The 18,466-nt window shown below is 40.4% G+C and overlaps 1 protein-coding gene across 1 annotated transcript in view; it reads left to right on the top strand.

Annotated features, from left to right (window-relative positions):
- The window catches only part of LOC121858935 (39S ribosomal protein L19, mitochondrial-like), a 54,499-nt gene that overhangs the window by 14,214 nt on the left and 21,819 nt on the right, over positions 1–18,466 (top strand). The window contains exons 3-4 of the mRNA XM_042355589.1: positions 109–233; positions 8,358–8,492. Coding sequence (XP_042211523.1) covers positions 109–233; positions 8,358–8,492 — 260 coding nt within the window. The remainder of the gene's footprint in view (positions 1–108; positions 234–8,357; positions 8,493–18,466) is intronic.

Genomic DNA, 18,466 nt, shown 5'->3' with positions numbered 1-18,466 from the left:
AGCCCCCAGCTCTCCCTCTACCTACTGTTGGTCATCCTCTAACTACTGTACGAGATGTAAATATTATTGTTAATAGAGTAAATACAGTAAGTATCTTTCTTCCTACAGAACAGTCTTCCCAGAGTTTTTACCTGACCCAAAGCCTGAATGGAGAAATAGGCTTCGTGAAAAACTGGAACGCAGAGACATGGTGGCACGGAGGTGTGTGACGGAGATCCCGGAGTTTTACGTTGGTAGGTTGCCTTTACGTACGGGCGTATGTGTATATCAACCTCTGGTAATTACTGCAGTTCTATTTATCTGTTTATGGAGTGTTCTCCTAAGTCACATGGAGGACACGTACCATAAACAAGTTGAGGTTGATTGATTCACAGTACTTGTAGATGAAACTGAACATTTTGGAGATGAAGGATTTGGAGTGTGAGTCTGGAATATCCACAGAATTGTTATAAATTGATGTACACACTTAACCCTGCTTTACGTGCAATATGTATACACTTGATTTAAATTGAGCATAATGAACATACATAGGACATGCCATACAGTAGTGTACTGTAGTTGTTACCAGATGATTCTACCAGTTTACCTTTTGTATACTGTAGATGTTATGATAGACATTTTTATTTGTAGTGCACTTTGCCTGTTTCTAGCCAGATTAGATGACATTTTGAAAGGCAGTCTTTGCAAGGAAACTGGATGCCATGCCATTACAGGTGTAACATAGCAGCTCCCTTGTTTGAAAATATAAAGAAACAATGATTACTGTACAATAAATAAATTATATACAGTACAGGAGGTCCCCAACTTACGAACGCCCACCAATACGAACGAGGTTAAACTTGAAATTTACAGTATTTTATTTACCTGATGACTTATTTTACTTTCATTTACTCTCTTTTGTCATTCTATTTCTTCTTTTATCTTAAATTAAGTGATTTTAGATGTACAGTATATAAGGACTTAGGCTATGATATAGTGGGATTTTAAACATTGTTTTGTAAGTACGGTGTGCACGTTACATGTGTTCCAACAAATCCAACTTACAAATGTCCTCAGGAACAACCCGTTCGTAACCCGTGGACCTCCTGAATATATACAGTATATACGGTATATATAAGAGGTGGTATCCCCATTAGTCGGAACAATTGGTGCAGAGCACTTCTGGGGATGAGAGATTTCTGGCTAACTAGACGACTTTCTCCAACACGGAAAAATTCCTTATTCCCGGAATATTTTCCGGTTACTGGGAAAAGTTTCCGAGTGTCTAAACTAGACATCTTGCACACACAGACACTAGTCCACTTCCCCAGAATGTTTCTGGGTGCTGGGGATGTTTTCCTTGAGTCTAAACTACTGGAGTCCATAAATGCAGTTATAATTAAGTTAGAAACTCCATTTCTTTAATATAGTAATCCAGAAAAGTTTATCTAAGAGTTTGGTAAAATAAATATTTTTGAAAATTAATAATCTATAAGATATGGGCATGAATGAAGTAGTGTGTTACAGCAAAGACTGTTGTTTTCCACTCCCATGGAGCTGTGGGGGATTAGTGGGTCTCGTGTACCTGAAGATGTCTTGAATAAACACGAAACCTGAAGTATTTTGTGGAGATTATGGTAAGTACAATAGAACGTCGATTTAAAGCGATTCAATTTATGATTATTGAATTAAAGCAACACCCACAATTAAGGACAATGTTTTAATTTAAAGCGAATCTTTCCTATTTTCCGCGAGTCAATCTGGCGCATCGTATTTTAAAATTCGCGCCTAATGTTTCTCTGGGCACACTACACTGTCCTAAGGGCAAAGCTGTACTGTGCATGTACTCAAAATAATGTACTAAATGATTACTAAAATTTTTGTCTAATGCAAATTATACCATGTTTATATTCAAATTAATCACTCTCTTATAAGAATTCCAGCAATGTTAATTATATTCTCCCATGTCAGTTCAGTGACATTTTATAAGAGACAAACTTAGTCACTCTTAAGGACTGATAAATAAATAAGCACTCGACCTTGGCATCAACTGTCAAACATATCACCCCCCCCATCTTCCCATCAGCTGATCCTAGTGAACAGACTAGTTTAGTTGTGTTGACTTATGAGTGTTTGTTTTAACATAATACTACAAAAAACAATGTTTTGTTTATTTTAGGAGATGGGCTGAGGTGCATCTGGGTAGACTCTCAGTCTTTTTAGTATTTTGTCTTTCTCTCAAGTACCAAACTAAATTTTTTCATTGAAACAACACTTTGATTTAGTGCGAATTTGATTTAAAGCGGCCTCTCTTAGAACGTATCTTGCGTTATATCGACGTTTTACTGTACTGTATAAGTATAAATGAGCAAAGTTGTATCCCTTCAACATTACATTACATAACATTTTAAAATATGGAGTTAGAAAGCAGAAAGGTGTGGGTGATTAGAGAGATGGAGTGGAAATGAGTGTTGCCAAGCACTCCTCAAGAGCTGATACTTAACTCACAGTCACACTCACGCAAATATGTCACACAATAAGACCCTCACTCCTTATGTCTGCTGTCTTAATTCCCTTGTTAGGGGTATGTGAGTGGTGTTGGAGCTGTGATGGTGGGGCGTGGTAGATGAACCTTTTTGGGGGTAAGGGGGAGGGTTGCATAGTCACCCCTTCCTCACTCAAGCATGGCAAATGCTGTGATAGGGAGATGAACTTGTTACCATATTGATCCTTAATAAATTCTCTACAAAACATTTCCAATAAGATATCCTTAAACAAAATATTTCTATGTGATATAATGATGGGAATTCCATTCTTTTATATATATAAAAAAAAAAACGTATGAAATGTTGATACTGGAGTCAGTAAAATCAGATATAATTTTGTTAGACATACCATTTATTTTTCATCAAAATAATCCTGAATACTTTATCTAAAAGTTTGGTTAAATAAATATATTTAAAACAAAAGCTCTATATGATGCAGGCGTGAACAGAACTGTTTCTTTTATCCTCTTCACTACTGATCAGTTCGTTAGTCTCTTGGGTGATCGGTCACATCTGTTACACACTTCACTCAATTGACTGTAGTAATACATAACTAATCATGTCTTAACACGTGTCACGAAGGTTGGGTGGGAGATTATTAGGTCACGTTACTAACCTGACCTGATGCAACGTCAGGTCACCCAGTGTTGGGTGGGGATTAGTGGGTTTTATGACCTGAATGTCGTGAATGACATTATGTTTTACCTATGAGGTACTGTATATACATAGTACTATACTGTATTGTATATGAAGGATACATGTATTAATAAGCACAGATTATTACAGTAACATATCTACTAATTAATGAAAAACAAATAAACAATATTGTATCGTGAAGAGTGGACAAACAGTGAGACGATCCGTGGCGTGGTCACTTTTACCCCCCCACCACGGAGAATAGTCTAACGCTTATAAAGTGTAATTGATTTGTCTTACGAGAATATAACTTGTATTAATAGAGTTCTTGTAAGATAGCGATCAATTTGAGTATAAACATCCATTATTTTGCACCATGCATAATAATTTTAGTAATTACCATATCTTAGTACATTTGAGTAAAGGTTCAAAGCTTTGTGACATCACTAATGTATAATGAGTCTCCACATGCCCTGTTTTATTCATTGATCAGTTGTCTAAATGCAAAAGTAGTCCTGTCAAGCTATCATGTATCAATAATTTTGAAATATAAATTATAATGTAAAATGTTATAAGACAATGGATTAGTAGTGCTGTTAATGTGTGTGCTGTGTAAGTGTCTTGGCATGTCACCTCACCATCTGACTCCTGAACAAACTCTTCATCAACTAATTCAAAACCTACAATGTGCTTGGCAAGGTAAAAAAAACACACACACGGGAATTAAGACAACAAGCATCCAGTGAGGGTCTTGTTGTATGACTGAATGGAGGTGAATAAAAGATCAGCTGTTGAGGAGCTTATCACTTGGCAACACTGGTGCATGTTACCACTCCTTAACACTCCATCTCTCTAATCACCCACGCCTTTCTGCTTACTCACTCCATATTTTAAAATGTTATGTTATGTAATGTTGAAGGGATACAACTTTGCTCATTTATACTTATACTTATCACAATCTCCCTAAATATACTTTAGGTTTCGTGTTTATACACCCAAGAAAGGGTGACCTGACATTCCATCAGAAGGACAGTAATATGAGACCACTAATCCCCCACCCTACCTCCACCTGACATTGAGTCAGGTCAAGTCCCCCCCAAAATACTTTAGCGTTCATCTTTATTCAAGACATTTTCAGAAAATGCTCTCGATTTTCAACCCAGGAAAATTTTTCCCAGCCTTGGGAATGATTTTCCGAGCAAATTTCATTTCCAGCTATCGGAGATTTTCGGGTTTGAAGGATTCTGGCTAACGAAAATATTACTGTGTGTACAGTATAGCCTGGGCTTACGCGGATATTTTATACACGATTGGCCATTTACGCGGCACCTGTCCAGACGCGACAATTATTAGTTTTGCGGTACATTCCTTAATTTATGCGGCGGGCAAGGTGCTGGGCGCTGACGTCACCGCTGACGTCAGACTCGTGCCGATGATGTCGCGGACTGTGATTGGGCCACGCATCCTTACCACCCACTCACCCCCTCCGCTGCGCTCTGTGATTGGTCTATTAACCTTGCATGCCCCTACCACCAGGCTGATGACCTTGGCCGCGCCAGTCTCACTGTCCCCGCTTATACTCGCTCGTGCCCGGGAACCTGTTTTGTTTTTTCTTTCTACACAATGGCTACCGCTGGACCCCCACCACCCCTGAGAAGCCCTGAACTACCTGGCCCAAGCCCAAGAAGGTGCGACACGCCTTAAGCTATGAGGTTAAGTACAAGATCGTTCAGGAGTTAGAAAAAGGCACCAGGCAGGTGGATCTGGCCAGACAATATGGAGTGAATGAATCGACGATCCGCACGAACAAGAAGGATGCCGGCAAAATCAATGAACACATGAACATTACCAAGTCTGTAGGTGCCTCGCTGGTGAAATATTGCCACAATAAGGTGCTGCTGAAGACCGAGAGTTGTTTGGTAAGCTATATTATTCGTCAATCAAGAAGAAACATGGCGGTCGACACTCGGGCACATCCCCGTGTTCCCAGCCATCTCTTCTACTAACGTAAGTGTTAAAAAACCTAATATTTTTTATATTTCTCTTAAATATTCATTGTGTGTGCATACCATCATAAAATTAAGATGTTATTTTTACTACAATGTACAGTACAGTACAGTATTGTGTCGGTGATAGCCTAAAAAAGGGTAGTCTAGCGGTCGGCCCAGTCTCTATTTCAATTGATCCCATATGTTCTGTTATTTTATTTACGCGTTTTGCTTTATACGCGGACCTCCATGGGTTTAATTAACTGCGTAAACCCAGACTATGCTGTATACAGTGGTCCCTGAGTTAACGAATGCCTCGGTTAACGAAATTTCGGTTAACGAATTACCTTCCATAAGAATCTTTATTTCGGTTAACGAACAAAAATTCGGTTAACGAAATTCTTACGAAAATGTTTCGACATGCTTTGGCTTGCTCACCAGCTGGAAGATTAGCCCACCAATACAGAAATCGGTTCTAGGGCTTATATTCGTTAAAATTGGAGTAAATATCAAGAAGGTTGTACTATTCAATAATTTTCCAAGTTTTATATTAAATTTTTTAGTCATTTTAACACTTATTAAACATAATTGCAGTACAGGGAACTAGCTTTTGGTGCGCTCATCAGCCACTTCACTCACCCACCAAGGCCTCAGTTTGTATCTCTGTTCAGTGGAGGAAACATCTTGCTTGTGGGTCTCTTGAACATAAACTATTTTTACGTTTTTACAGTACAATTATTGGTCATTCTGAAATTTATTTTACATATTGACAATATATAGTGCAGTGCAGTGTTGATTTAAAGAAAATAATCTTGAATTACACCAAGTGAACTTAAAATTTTATGGGTGAAATGATGGCATGAAGAATGGGGTGATTTCTCTTCCATCCCCACTTCCTTCTCTTCTCCCTTCTCCTCCACCCCCACTTCTAATTCCCATCATCATCATCAACCAGGAGCCTTCTACATACGCACTTCAAAGTAAGTGTACTTTACTGCTTTTTTTTTTTACTTTGTATGTAATTTTCGGTGAGCTGGAACCAATTACCCAAAATCCCATTTAAACAATGGTTTCGGTTAAAAAAAAATTTTGGTTAACGAACGACCTTGTGGAACGAATTGTGTTCGTTAACTGAGGGTCCACTGTGTGTATATATACAGTGGTCCCTCGGTTAATGAGCACAATTCGTTCTAGAAGGTTGCTTGTTAACCGAAAAATTCGTTAACCGAAACCATTGTTTCAATGGGTTTTTGGGTAATTAGTTCCAGCTCACCAAAAATTGCCTAAAGTCAACAAAAAAGGTAGTAAAGTACACTTACTTTGAGGTGTGTATGTAGAAGGCTCCTGGATGATGATGATGATGGGAATTTGAAGTGGGAGGTGGAGGAGGAGAAGGGAGAAGAGAAGGAAGTGGAGGTGGAGGAGAAGCATTTTACTGCTTCTAGGAAGGTGAGTCACCTTCCATGAAAATGTCAGGAACCTCTGGACTGACAGATTCTCCACCATGAACATCCTCTCTCCTTGAAGTGGAAGGGTGAGGGCTAGCATCTTGTTCCCGCTGCCTTTTAGTGAAGAAACTGTCAATTTTTGTCTGTGGGGCATCTCTCCTCCTCCTCATTAACTGATGTTTGAAGAAGGAGACCACTGTGTCCTCAACATTACACAAAGCTAGTTCTGATTTTTCCACATCTGGGTGCCTTGAAGCCAGTTTCCTGAACCTCTCCCAGCGATCAACAACATCTTTCAACTCTGAAGTAGACATATGGTCATCACTTTCCTTTTCCTCCTCACCATTGTCAGCCTCTAACATCTCATCCAGTTGCTGCAAGTCTTCAGGAGTAAGTTCCTGCTCATGAGACATCACAAGCTCTTCCACATCATCCTCCTCCACTTCGAGGCCCAATGACTGACCAATGGACACAATCTCCTGGCCCAACTCTGCTTCTTCCTCAAGTCCCTCAAAATCATGGACTACTGATGACCACAGTGCTTTCCATGAAGAATTGAGGGATCTAGTGGAGACTTCTTGCCATGATGACACAATCAATTTTACAGCCTCCAGGATGTTGAATTGTGTCTTCCAGAACTGTGACAGTGTTAGATCAGGATCAGTGGTAGTTGCCTGATGACACCTCCTAAACATTTTCTTCATGTACAACTTCTTGAAAATGCTGATCACATTCTGGTCCATTGGCTGTATGATTGATGTAGTGTTGGGAGGCAAACACAACACTTTCACAAAGTCAAATTGAGACTCCAAAGTGCTGGCAAGTTGAGGGTCATGACCAGGGGCATTATCCATGAGGAGAAGAGCCTTTAAAGGAAGTTTATTGGTGGTTAGGTAGCTCTTGACAGAAGGGGAAAACACATCAACAGCCCATTCATTAAAGAGCTGTCTTGTCACCCATGCCTTACGGTTGGACTTCCAATAAACTCCAAGCTTTGTTCTTACCACTTTTTGTTGTTTGAATTTTGTTGTTTGAACACCCTGGGGTTCTCAGAGTGGTAGACAAGCATAGGCTTCAGTCGGAAATCCCCTGAAGCATTGGCACCAAGCAATAGAGTGAGTCGGTCCTTCATGGGTTTATGCCCAGGTAAAGAGGCTTCATCTCTGGTGATGAATGTTCTTTTGGGCATTTTCTTCCAGAACAGCCCAGTTTCGTCCACATTGAACACTTGCTGTGGAAGATAATTTTCTTCATCCACCAGTTTGTTAAAGTCCACTACAAACTTTGCTGCTCCTTCTTTATCTGCACTTGTAGCCTCACCATGCCTCACCATGTTCATTTTTGTAGGTGTGGAATTGTCAAGTGAGGGTGGTAGTGTGGCGTCTGCTGCCGAGTCTGGTGTTCCCGGGATGGCGAGTCAGCTTCCGAGTCTAGTGTTCCTTTTCTTTTCGGGAAATTGCCCACCTTGGCACAGGTCATCACCCCACAACGGGGTCTAGGGTGGTGTTCCCGAGTCTAGTGTTCATTGGTGCTTTAGTTAGTAAGAAAATAAACTCGTTAAGTCAAGTTTAGTCACTTTTATTGGCCTCTTGAACCTAACCCTATTTTCCCCATTGATTACATGTACTTAATTATACATGGCGAACATCCTTGGACCCTATCTCGCGATACATCCCGACTCTACTGTATACTGTATATAATAGAAGATGACTACAGTATTTAGGTTTGTGTAATCACTACAAGTATGTTGTCTCTTTCAGGATCCATCATGGCTGTCACAGTGGCAGACATTAATGCATCTGGTAAAACAAATCGTTTTGTAGGGATCTGTATTCAGCGAGGAGGAACAGGTCTACGAGCTTGGTTTATTCTTCGAAATGTTATTGATCATCAGGGTAAGAGAAATTACTTTGTACATCGATAAAAAGATAAGATGTTAGAATACCAGTCTCTGAATTACACACTCATCTATATGTAGTAGAGTACTGTATAAAAATACTCTACAGTACCCTGTGCAGGAGTAGTCCTCCAGGATGACGCATGCCTGGCCTTGACGCTCTCCCAAACAATGCATACATTGTACCTTTGATATATTGTGAGAGTGGGACCATGAAATAGAGAATCCCTATATTGATCTGTGCACGTATTACAATAGGTACTACTTTATAGGGTACTGGACTGTAGCCCCAATGGTACACCAAAAAGTTTCTTTAAGACATATATTTCACCTGAGTGATCCCTCCACTAGACCAACTAGATGACGGGTCCCACTTATCACACCACTCTGGCAATCTATCACATCTTTGCAACCTTTACCAAACCTTGGATGAACAAAACAAGATTTATAATACATCTATTGCTCTATCACTAAGCAATACATTTCTATACTCTTGCACATTAAAACTGTAATTCCCGTTTTGATGATTCCCGATATCTTCTGGTACCTAAACCGCGAATTATCGAGACTTCACTGTAAGTGAGGTTATATGGTAAAGTTAGTTTAATTCTTAAGAAAATGTATACAGTATTAGTAGATTTAAAACTTAAAGGCACAGCATAATTGACGGTTTAGATATTTTTGAGGTTTTTAATTATTTCAAGGGTGATTAATTAATAGTAATTAATACAATTTTATGTTTTTGCCTATACAGTAAGTCCTCGCTTAACGTCGGGGTTACGTTCCTGTAAACGCGACATTATACTAAATTATGTTAAGCGGATCAATTTTCCCCATAAGAAATAGATAAAATACGGAAGTTACGTTCCTAAGCCTCCCTTTGCCCCATGAAATACATTACATATACAGAAATTCAAAGCTCCTTGTGTGATGCCCGGTGAGGTGCTTGTATGTATTACTATAAAGTCACACTCATTGAGAGTTATAAGAGAAAAACTTAAAACTCCTCTAACATGACAGATAAATAAATACCACTAGGTAACCTTGGTTGGCCAGCTGTCATAATACATCACCTCCCCCTCCACACTTCCGGCAAGATTGAAGGTGGTTGAGGCTTAAAGTTTTTTCTTATAAAATGTCACAAACTAAAGTTAACAGAATATAAATTGCATTGCTGGAATCCTTGCAAGACAGCGAATGGTATGAATACAGCGGTCCCTTGATTAACGAACGGTTCAATTAACAAAATTTCAGTTAACGAATTAGCTCCCATAAGGATTTTCAGTTTCATTATCGAACAAAACTTCGATTAACGACAGCCTTAGGAGAAACACGCTTTGTTGTACACATCGGCTGATCGGCTAGTCCGCCAATACAGTAATCAGTTCTATGTTTACATTCGTTTCCAGTGGAGTAAATATCAAGAAAGTTGTGTTCTTGAATATTTTGGCATTTTTTATATTAAAATTATTGATCATTCTAAAATTTAGCCATCCAAGCTCTGTCTACATAAAGTTTTTCAAATTTTTTTTGCTCATATATGTAACTTTATTCATTTATTGAACTCATTTACATGCACACACTGTCCTAAGGGCAAAGCTGTACTGTGCATGTAATGAAAATAATGTACAAAATGATTAAAAAAAATTTTGTCTAGTGCAAACTATAGCATGTTTATATTCAAATTAATCACTATCTTATAAGAATTCCAGCAATGTAAATTATATTCTCCCCGGTCACTTCTGTGACATTTTATAAGCAAAAAACAAAATTTGAATCTAAAGGACATAAATAAACAAATAAATACTTCACTAGACCTTCTGTGCCAACTGTCAAACATGTCACTGTCACCTCCCCTTCCCCCCCCCCCACTCCCAGCCAGGGTTTGGTGGTTTTATACTTAAAGTTTTTATCTTATATAATATCACAAACTAAAGTTAGGAGAATATAATTTGCATTACTGGAATCCTTGCAAGGCAGCAAATAATTTGAATATAAATGTCATATATTTTGCACAAGAGATAAAAATTAATCACCTGTATCACATTACAGTAGTGATTTAAGAGTTCTAGTGTATATGTATGTATATACTGTACAGTATTACCCCGCTTTACGCTGTCTCACTTTCCGCGTTTTCTCATTTACGCGGTGCCTCGCCAGAACCGAACTTTCACTTTCTGCGGTTCATCTACCCATATACGCGCAGAGTGTCTGGCTCGACGCTATTTTTAGATTCGCCCCTCCCGCCTGCTCCTGCCTCCGCAAGCCGCGCGGTAAGGTTGCGCAGTGCATGTGTCTGTTGCGTTATCAGTGACATCATATGATGTATCGGACTGTGATTGACCATGCATCCCTACCTCCCTCCGCTGCTAGCTGTAATTGGTTTAAAGTAATATGACGTGTCCACCCGCGGGAGGGAGGGAGGAAAGACGACGCTTGACCTAACCGCGGCAGTTTCATCCCTCCAGGCCACACCGTGTATACGTGCATCCATTGTTCTGTGAAATGGCTTCCGCCGGACCACCGCCACCAGAGAGAAACCTTTCCTTACCTGGACCCAGCCGCCCTAAGCCAAAGAAGATATGCCGTTCCCTAAGCTACGAAGTGAAATATCAGATAATTCAAGATTTGGAGAAAGGAACACGTCAAGCTGATCTCGCGCGCCAGCATGGAGTGAACGAATCTACGATTCGTACTATTAAGAAGGATGCAGCCAAGATCAAAGAGCACATGAGAATCACAAAGTCTGCAGGTGCCTCAATGATCAAGTATTGCCAGAACAAGGTGCTGCTAAAGGTGGAAAATTTGCTGGTGAGTTACTTGATTCGTCAGGCGCGACGCAACATGGCGGTGGACACGCGATCTGTTCAAGAGTACGCACGTGAACTGTATGCAGCTGTGTCACGTAAGATGGGAATTGCAGAGCCCAAACCCTTCAATGCTTCCTCTGGTTGGCTGCATAGGTTTAAGAGGAGGAACAATATCACCAACATCAACATTGGTGGTGAAGAAGCGAGTGCTGACCGTGTGGTGGCTAGAGATTTTCCTCCGTTCTTACGTGAGGTTATGGAGGAAGGGCAGTTCACTGATGACCAGGTGTTCAACATGGACGAATCCGGCCTTTTTTGGAAAAAGCTGCCTACCAAGACCTTTGTTGTCCAGTCTGCCAGCAAGGTTTGGGGTCGGAAGTTGCAGAAGGAGCGCATCACCGTCCTCTTTACCACCAATGCCTCCGGTACCTGTAAACCAAAGTTATCGGTGATTCACACAGCCCGCAAGCCGCACGCCTACAAGAACGTGGACATGAGCAAGATTAATGTCCACTGGCTGACCGCACGCAAGGCGTGGATGTTCTCTGCTCTGTCACTCTCCTGGTTTGATGACTGTTTCATTCCCGACGTGAAGAAATTCTGCGAGCAAAAAAATGTTCCATTCAAGATTTTGTAGTTCCTTGACAACGCACCAGGACACTCGCCCCTACTTATGGATCGTCACCCCAACGTAAAAGTGGTCTTCCTTCCTCCCAACACTACGTCATTAATCCAGCCCATGGACCAGGAGTTGATCTGCAATGTTAAAGCTGTATACTCGGCAAAGAAATTCAAGCTCCTGAATGACTGTACCAACACCAAGGATGAGTTCCGTAAGCTGGGTGACACCGACTGCGAGAGTAAAAGCGACGAGGACAAGGAACAAGAGGTGGTGACTCAAGAAGTTCTCGTCAAACAGTTTTGGAAGAAATTTAACGTCAAACAAGCTGTAGACTTCTTGGTGGAGGCATGGGATCAGCTGTCTATAGCTACGATTCGTCACGCATGGAGGCATGTGTTGCATGGCATACCAGGTGAGAGGTGGAGTCAACCTGTGACAGTGGCATTGGACCTTGCAAGAGAAGCTGCGCACAGTATTACAGCTGAAGGCTTCTCCGAGACCACCAACGAAGACATCCTGGAGGTGATCAGAGATCCTGAAGTGACTGCCGACGAGATGTTGGAAGATGATCACGTCAGTGAAGAGGAAGATGGTGGGTCAATCTCGGAAGAACACAAGTTAACGCATAGTCATATTAAGGGTGCCATCGAGTGTGCAGAGAAATTGAAGCTCTTCCTTTCCAACGACCATGACGATGACCGCTATGAAGTCTTCCATGCCCAGCTGGTGCAGGCTATGGAGCCGTACATCACGGTGTATCAAGACAACATCAACACTAGCCGTCAAAAAAGCATTACCGAGTTCTTCTCCCGCAACCCACCACAGCCAGCCAGAGCCAGTGATAGTGACAGTGAAAGTGACTTTGAGGGATTTGTCAGGGAAGCCCTGACAACTATAACTGATAGTGATGGTGATGCACCTAGTAATGGTGATTCACTTGAGGGCCAGTAATCTGCCCTCTGCCTCGGAACCAGCCTCCATCCCTGTATGCCGACCCATCTCTTCTACTAACGTAAGTGTTACACCCAACCTTTAGTTTTCCTAACCTAACCTTTATTTTTCCTAACCTAACCTTTATTTTTCCTAACCTAACCTCTTCTATATTAATTGTGTGTGCATACCATCATAAAGTTAAGATAATATTTTTACTACAACATAGTTGTGTGTCGTCAAAAAGTGGAGTTTGGGGGTCGGGCCAGTCTCTATTGGAATTAATCCCATATGTTCTGTTGTTCACTTTGTGCGGATTTCACTTTACGCGGTACCCTGTGGGTTCAATTGACTGCGTAAATCGGGGTACTACTGTATACTGTATAGTGATTTAAGGGTGATTAAGGAGAGTTTCTGACTTTATGCATTTTTTGGCTTTACTTTGTATATACCTGTACTTTTCTGTGAACTGGAACCAATTACCCAATATCCCATTGAAACAATGGATTCAGTTAACAAAATTTTGGGTTAACAAACGACTCTGTGGAACCAATTGTGTTCGTTAATTGAGGGACCACTGTATAGACATCATATATTTTGTACAAGAGATCAAAATTTTAGTCCCTTAAGTACATTTAAGTACTGTACATGTTTTTCAACTTATTTTTTGGTAGATACACAGCTCCTCCCCCGACTTACGACCTACTCGACTTACGTCCACCCACACTTACGACCTGCCTCAGTCGTACCAAAATATGGTCAAATTGCGTATTTTCGAGTCCCAAAGTCAGCACACATACAAAATTGTCATCTGTAATTCACTTTAAAATGGCTGGCAAGCTTAAAATTGAGTGTTTTGTGGTGTTGAGAAGAAAAAGAGACACCCATTTTAGATTTTCTATGTATTATTTAAGCATTTCCGACTTAGGACCATTTCGACTTACAACCTGGATGTCGGTCCCTAACCCCGTCGTAAGTTGGGGAGCAGCTGTAGTAACTTTCTTAATTTATTTTCTCATTTACATGCACACACCATCCTAAATACATATTGTGAAAAAGGTGAAAAGTAGTCTGTGGCGACTCAAACGACGTTGTACCGAGTCACCGGGACGCTAAACAAATTTTTGGTCTCTTAAGTTTAGCAGCGTAGTACCGAACCAACATTAAGGGGCCGACGTTAAGCGAGGACTTACTGTATCCTCAACCAGCATGTAAAAGGGTACCTTTGTAAGAAATTTTTTACAAAATCTACTTCATGACCTCATATGCCAAAACGTAAGGTCAGGTGTATTTGGATCAACTAACGCCTTTATTTCTGGAAATTGAAAACTAATGTGATAAAATGGTTAGGTTAGTCTACGCTTAGGAAAATGTATATTCCATAGTATAGCTGATTTAAAACTTGTTGACACAATGATACTTGAGGATCGAGAAAAAGCCATAGTGAACAGAAGATAAAACGAGTTAAAAATATTATGTTCGGACAGTGGGTGTACAAATGGTACTGCACATGCAAGAGAGAGCAGCGATGTTAAACACTACAAAAGGTTATTAAAAATACAACAGCATCATGGCACACATCATCACCATCATTGTTTTTTGGGCCATTTTCCACACTTAGGTGGCTTACTTGATGGTAGCTCTCCATGCTGCACCGTCTCTTGTAGTCTTTCATGTCAGGTTCTAATTCGAAAGTCGTGTCTTAATACCTTTCCCCATGTCATGTTTGGCTTATCCTTGGCTCTCCTCTTTCATATTTTCGCTCACGCATCTTATGACCTAGTTGGCCTCATCCATTCTCTCCACATGCCCAAACCGTCTCGGCTTGCCTTTTCCCAGAACTTGGTCAATACTCTCAATACCCAATTGCCTTCTAAGCTCTAAACAGCCTTCTGTCTTTCAGTGTCACATTACACATGCAACTCACCATTCTCATTTCAGCTCACTCAAGTCTACTTATGTCATCCACTTTAACTGCCAATGAATCACTGCCATACAAGATCACACTTGTCACACTAGCCACACACACATGCACACTCTTCCTTTCACTCAGAGGGAAAGCCCTCTTACTGTCAATGAAGCAGCAGCTCCCTAAAATTCCTTTAGTCACGTCTGACTCTTGCAACAAAATAGGCTTCATCGCCCCTACCAGCACTGATCATGTCACCCAGGTAACAGAACTCTTCAACACAGTCCAGGAATATATCCCCAATGTTGAGTTTCTCCAGCCTTGTTGTGGGCACATGGTTACCAGCACCTGTAAAAGTGGGTCCCATGGCTGTCCATTAGGAACAGTGTGTATACAGCACACTCAATACTAAGCCTTCAGTACACAAGAAGACAGCATGGCCAGTACTGTATTTGACTGCATTCACTGACCCATGAAATAGGTACCAAACAGGGAGGTACCACCGCCTGGGAAGATATTGGAAGCATAATGTGTTGTCTAATGGTAGACCCTGCTGCCATAAGGCAACACAAAAATTGTGACCAAGTCCCAGGTTGCTGATCTGACTTTCTGTCTCATTTACACACAGATGCAGGGTCTCAATTGTTTCTCTTACTATTGACAACACAACATACTGTACATATAATGTTTCTCACTTTTGATTTGTTTTAATTTTTGTATTTCTTTATGGTTCTTTGTTATTATTATTATAATTTTTATTTTATTTTGTATTTTATATTATAATTTTATTTACTATGAATTATTATTATTATTAATAATAATATTATTATTATTATTATGATTATTATTAGTATTATTATTATTATTATTATGATTATTATTATTATTATTATTATTATTATTATAATAATAATAATAATAATAATAATTATCATCATTATTATCATCATTATTATTATCATCATTATTATTACATTTTTCGCCCTCCAGGCCCCTTGTGGGTCAGTGACCTGTGCCCTGGTGGGCTAATCCCTATAGAAAAAAAAATGGACCGCCGCACATACAGAGCACTTAAAAGTCGGCAACATCTTGCAGTCTGCCCAACTCCACCTCTTGTGTCCCCACCTTCCGCACTTGTTGCATATTATTGAATTCCTACCAAGACCTTTCTTGTAAACAGCACATGGCCACTCCCCATCACAGGTCCCTCACCCGCACCACTAATCAATACTACTGTACTTTTGCCACATTCACTCTCAGGCCTTTTGCCTCTATTCCATCCTTGCATTTCCTAAATTTCTCCACTGCCTCTTCAACGCTCTCTGCTATTAACATTAAGTCATCAGCATACAACAACTCGGGGGGCAGGCCAGTCCTAAGTCTCATGATATTGCCTCCAGCATCATGATACGTGGTCCCTCGGTTAACGAGCACAATCCGTTTTAGAAGGTTGCTCGTTAACCGAAAAACTCGTTAATCGAAACCATTGTTTCAATGGGTTTTTGGGTAATTGGTTCCATCTCACCGAAAATTGCCTAAATTCAACAAAAAGGGTAGAAAATTACACCTACTTTGAGGTGTGTATGTAGAAGGCCCCTGGATGATGATGATAGGAATTAGAATGGGGGTGGAGGAGAAGGGAGAAGAGAAGGCATTGGGGTGGAAGAGAAGTCACCCCATGGCGCCATTTTGCCCATAAAATTTTAGTTCTCTTGGTGTAATTCAAGATTATTTTCTTTAAATCAACACTGCACTGCATTATATATTGTTAATATGTAAAATACATTTCAAAATGACCAATAATTTGCTTGCAAACACGGAAAAAAGCGTTTAGTTGAAGGGGGTCTCAAGCAAGATGTTACCTCCACTGAAAAGACAGAGAGACTGGCACCTCTTTGGTGTGTTGACAGGCTGGATGGCGCGCATAAAACTAGTTTCCTTACTTTAAATTGTGTTCAATAATTGTTAAAATGACTAAAAAATATAATATTAAACTTTTAAAATTATTGAATAGTATAAACTTCTTGATATTTACTAAAATTTAAGGAATATAAGCCCTAGAACCGGTTATTGTATTGGCGGACTAATACTACAGCTGGTGGACCGCCAATTGCAAGCGAAAACATGTTGAGGTCGGCTTGTAAGAAACTCGTTAACCAAGGGATTGCTCGTTAACCAAAGTTAAGAATCTTATGGAAGGTAACTCGTTAACCGAAATCTCGTTAACCGAGGGACCACTGTATATAGAAAGTGGCCCAAGACAGACCCCTGATGGACTCCTACTTTTATCTCACATTCCTCACCATTTACTCTCACAGAGGTTTTTCAGCCCTCGCATAATGCCATAACCACTCCAACAACTTGGGGTCGAGGAGTACCTTGTTTGGATTAAGGTACTCCTCAACTCCTAGCTCTCTCATTACCCACTTAACTACTTCATGGGATACCCTGTTAAATGTCTTCTCTCAGTCTTCAAAATGTAGAACAGTTCTCTCTCTTTCCCTACATATTTCTCTTGTAGCTGCCTGGCCATAAATATTGCCTTTGTTGTCCCTCTATCTGACATAATCCCAAACTGCATCTTGTTTATGTCCTCTCCTCATTATCTTCTCAATCTCACTTTCTAAACAGTGCCGGATTTAAACCTGTGGAGGCCCATGGTCAGCCTCTTTGTGAAGGCCCCCCTCATTATAACTACCCAAGAGGGTGGGGTGGCGAGTGAAGCAAGCCTAAACATCTGGGAGTTCCGGGGGGCTTACAGTGCCCCCCGGGAAAATTTTGAAATTTGAACACTTCTTTGGAGAGTTTTGAAGCCATATGCAGTTATATTGAGGAAATTAGAACATTGAGAAATTTTTATTTAACTGTATATTTATTGATAGTGTACAAATTCCCAACACACACACACACACACAAAAGTGAGACATGACTGGAGTCATTCATGTGGTTTCAAGTCGACCAGCCCTGATATAGCTATTACCGCACATGTGGAGGCCCCCAGATTGTGGAGGCCCCTGGGCAGCTGCCCACTTTGCCCACTCCTGAATCCGGCCCTGTTTCTAAAGCTTTCATAACTTAAACTAACAGCTTCAGGTCCCTGTAATTCCTTACATTCAAGTGCATCACCTTTACCCTTGTATGAGTAAGTATTCAAAATCACACTCTTCCTCTACTTGTCTGGAACAGTACATTACATAATGAATATATAAGTTTTTTCAGCCACCATTGACAAACCTACATCGTGTGTTGCTTTCTACACCTTTCCTGAGCTTCCAGCCACCTTTTCCTTTCTTCAATTTGTCTTTTTTTTTTTCAGTTCTTAGACATGGATAGAGACCCAATTATTCTGAACTATGGAGGTTTTAATGTACAGTACTACTAAAATGTAATGTGCTCACCTCATCTTGTACTATTATTGGTAAGAAATGGGTCAGGAGTGTGTGTGCCATGGCCCACATCCCATAACATCAGGTTGAGATACACAGACCAGTGTTATGAGGACTACAGAAGAAAGTTTTCTTTGAGCAAAATTTCTTCTAGTGGTGTCTACATCCACCTCCTGTACTTCCCTTTAATGACTATGGCACTTATGCTCTAAGATAGAAACAAGTGAGTCCAGTATGATGAAAGAAGGGACTTTGTTGTCTGGGGAAGAGTTTGATGAATAAACTAATTATAGCTTAGCTTGTTAAATTGTGTGT

Source organism: Homarus americanus, unplaced genomic scaffold (genome assembly GCF_018991925.1).
Source record: "Homarus americanus isolate GMGI-L3 unplaced genomic scaffold, GMGI_Hamer_2.0 scaffold8226, whole genome shotgun sequence".
Classification (NCBI taxonomy): domain Eukaryota; kingdom Metazoa; phylum Arthropoda; class Malacostraca; order Decapoda; family Nephropidae; genus Homarus; species Homarus americanus.
This window is presented reverse-complemented; position numbering and strand designations above follow the sequence as displayed.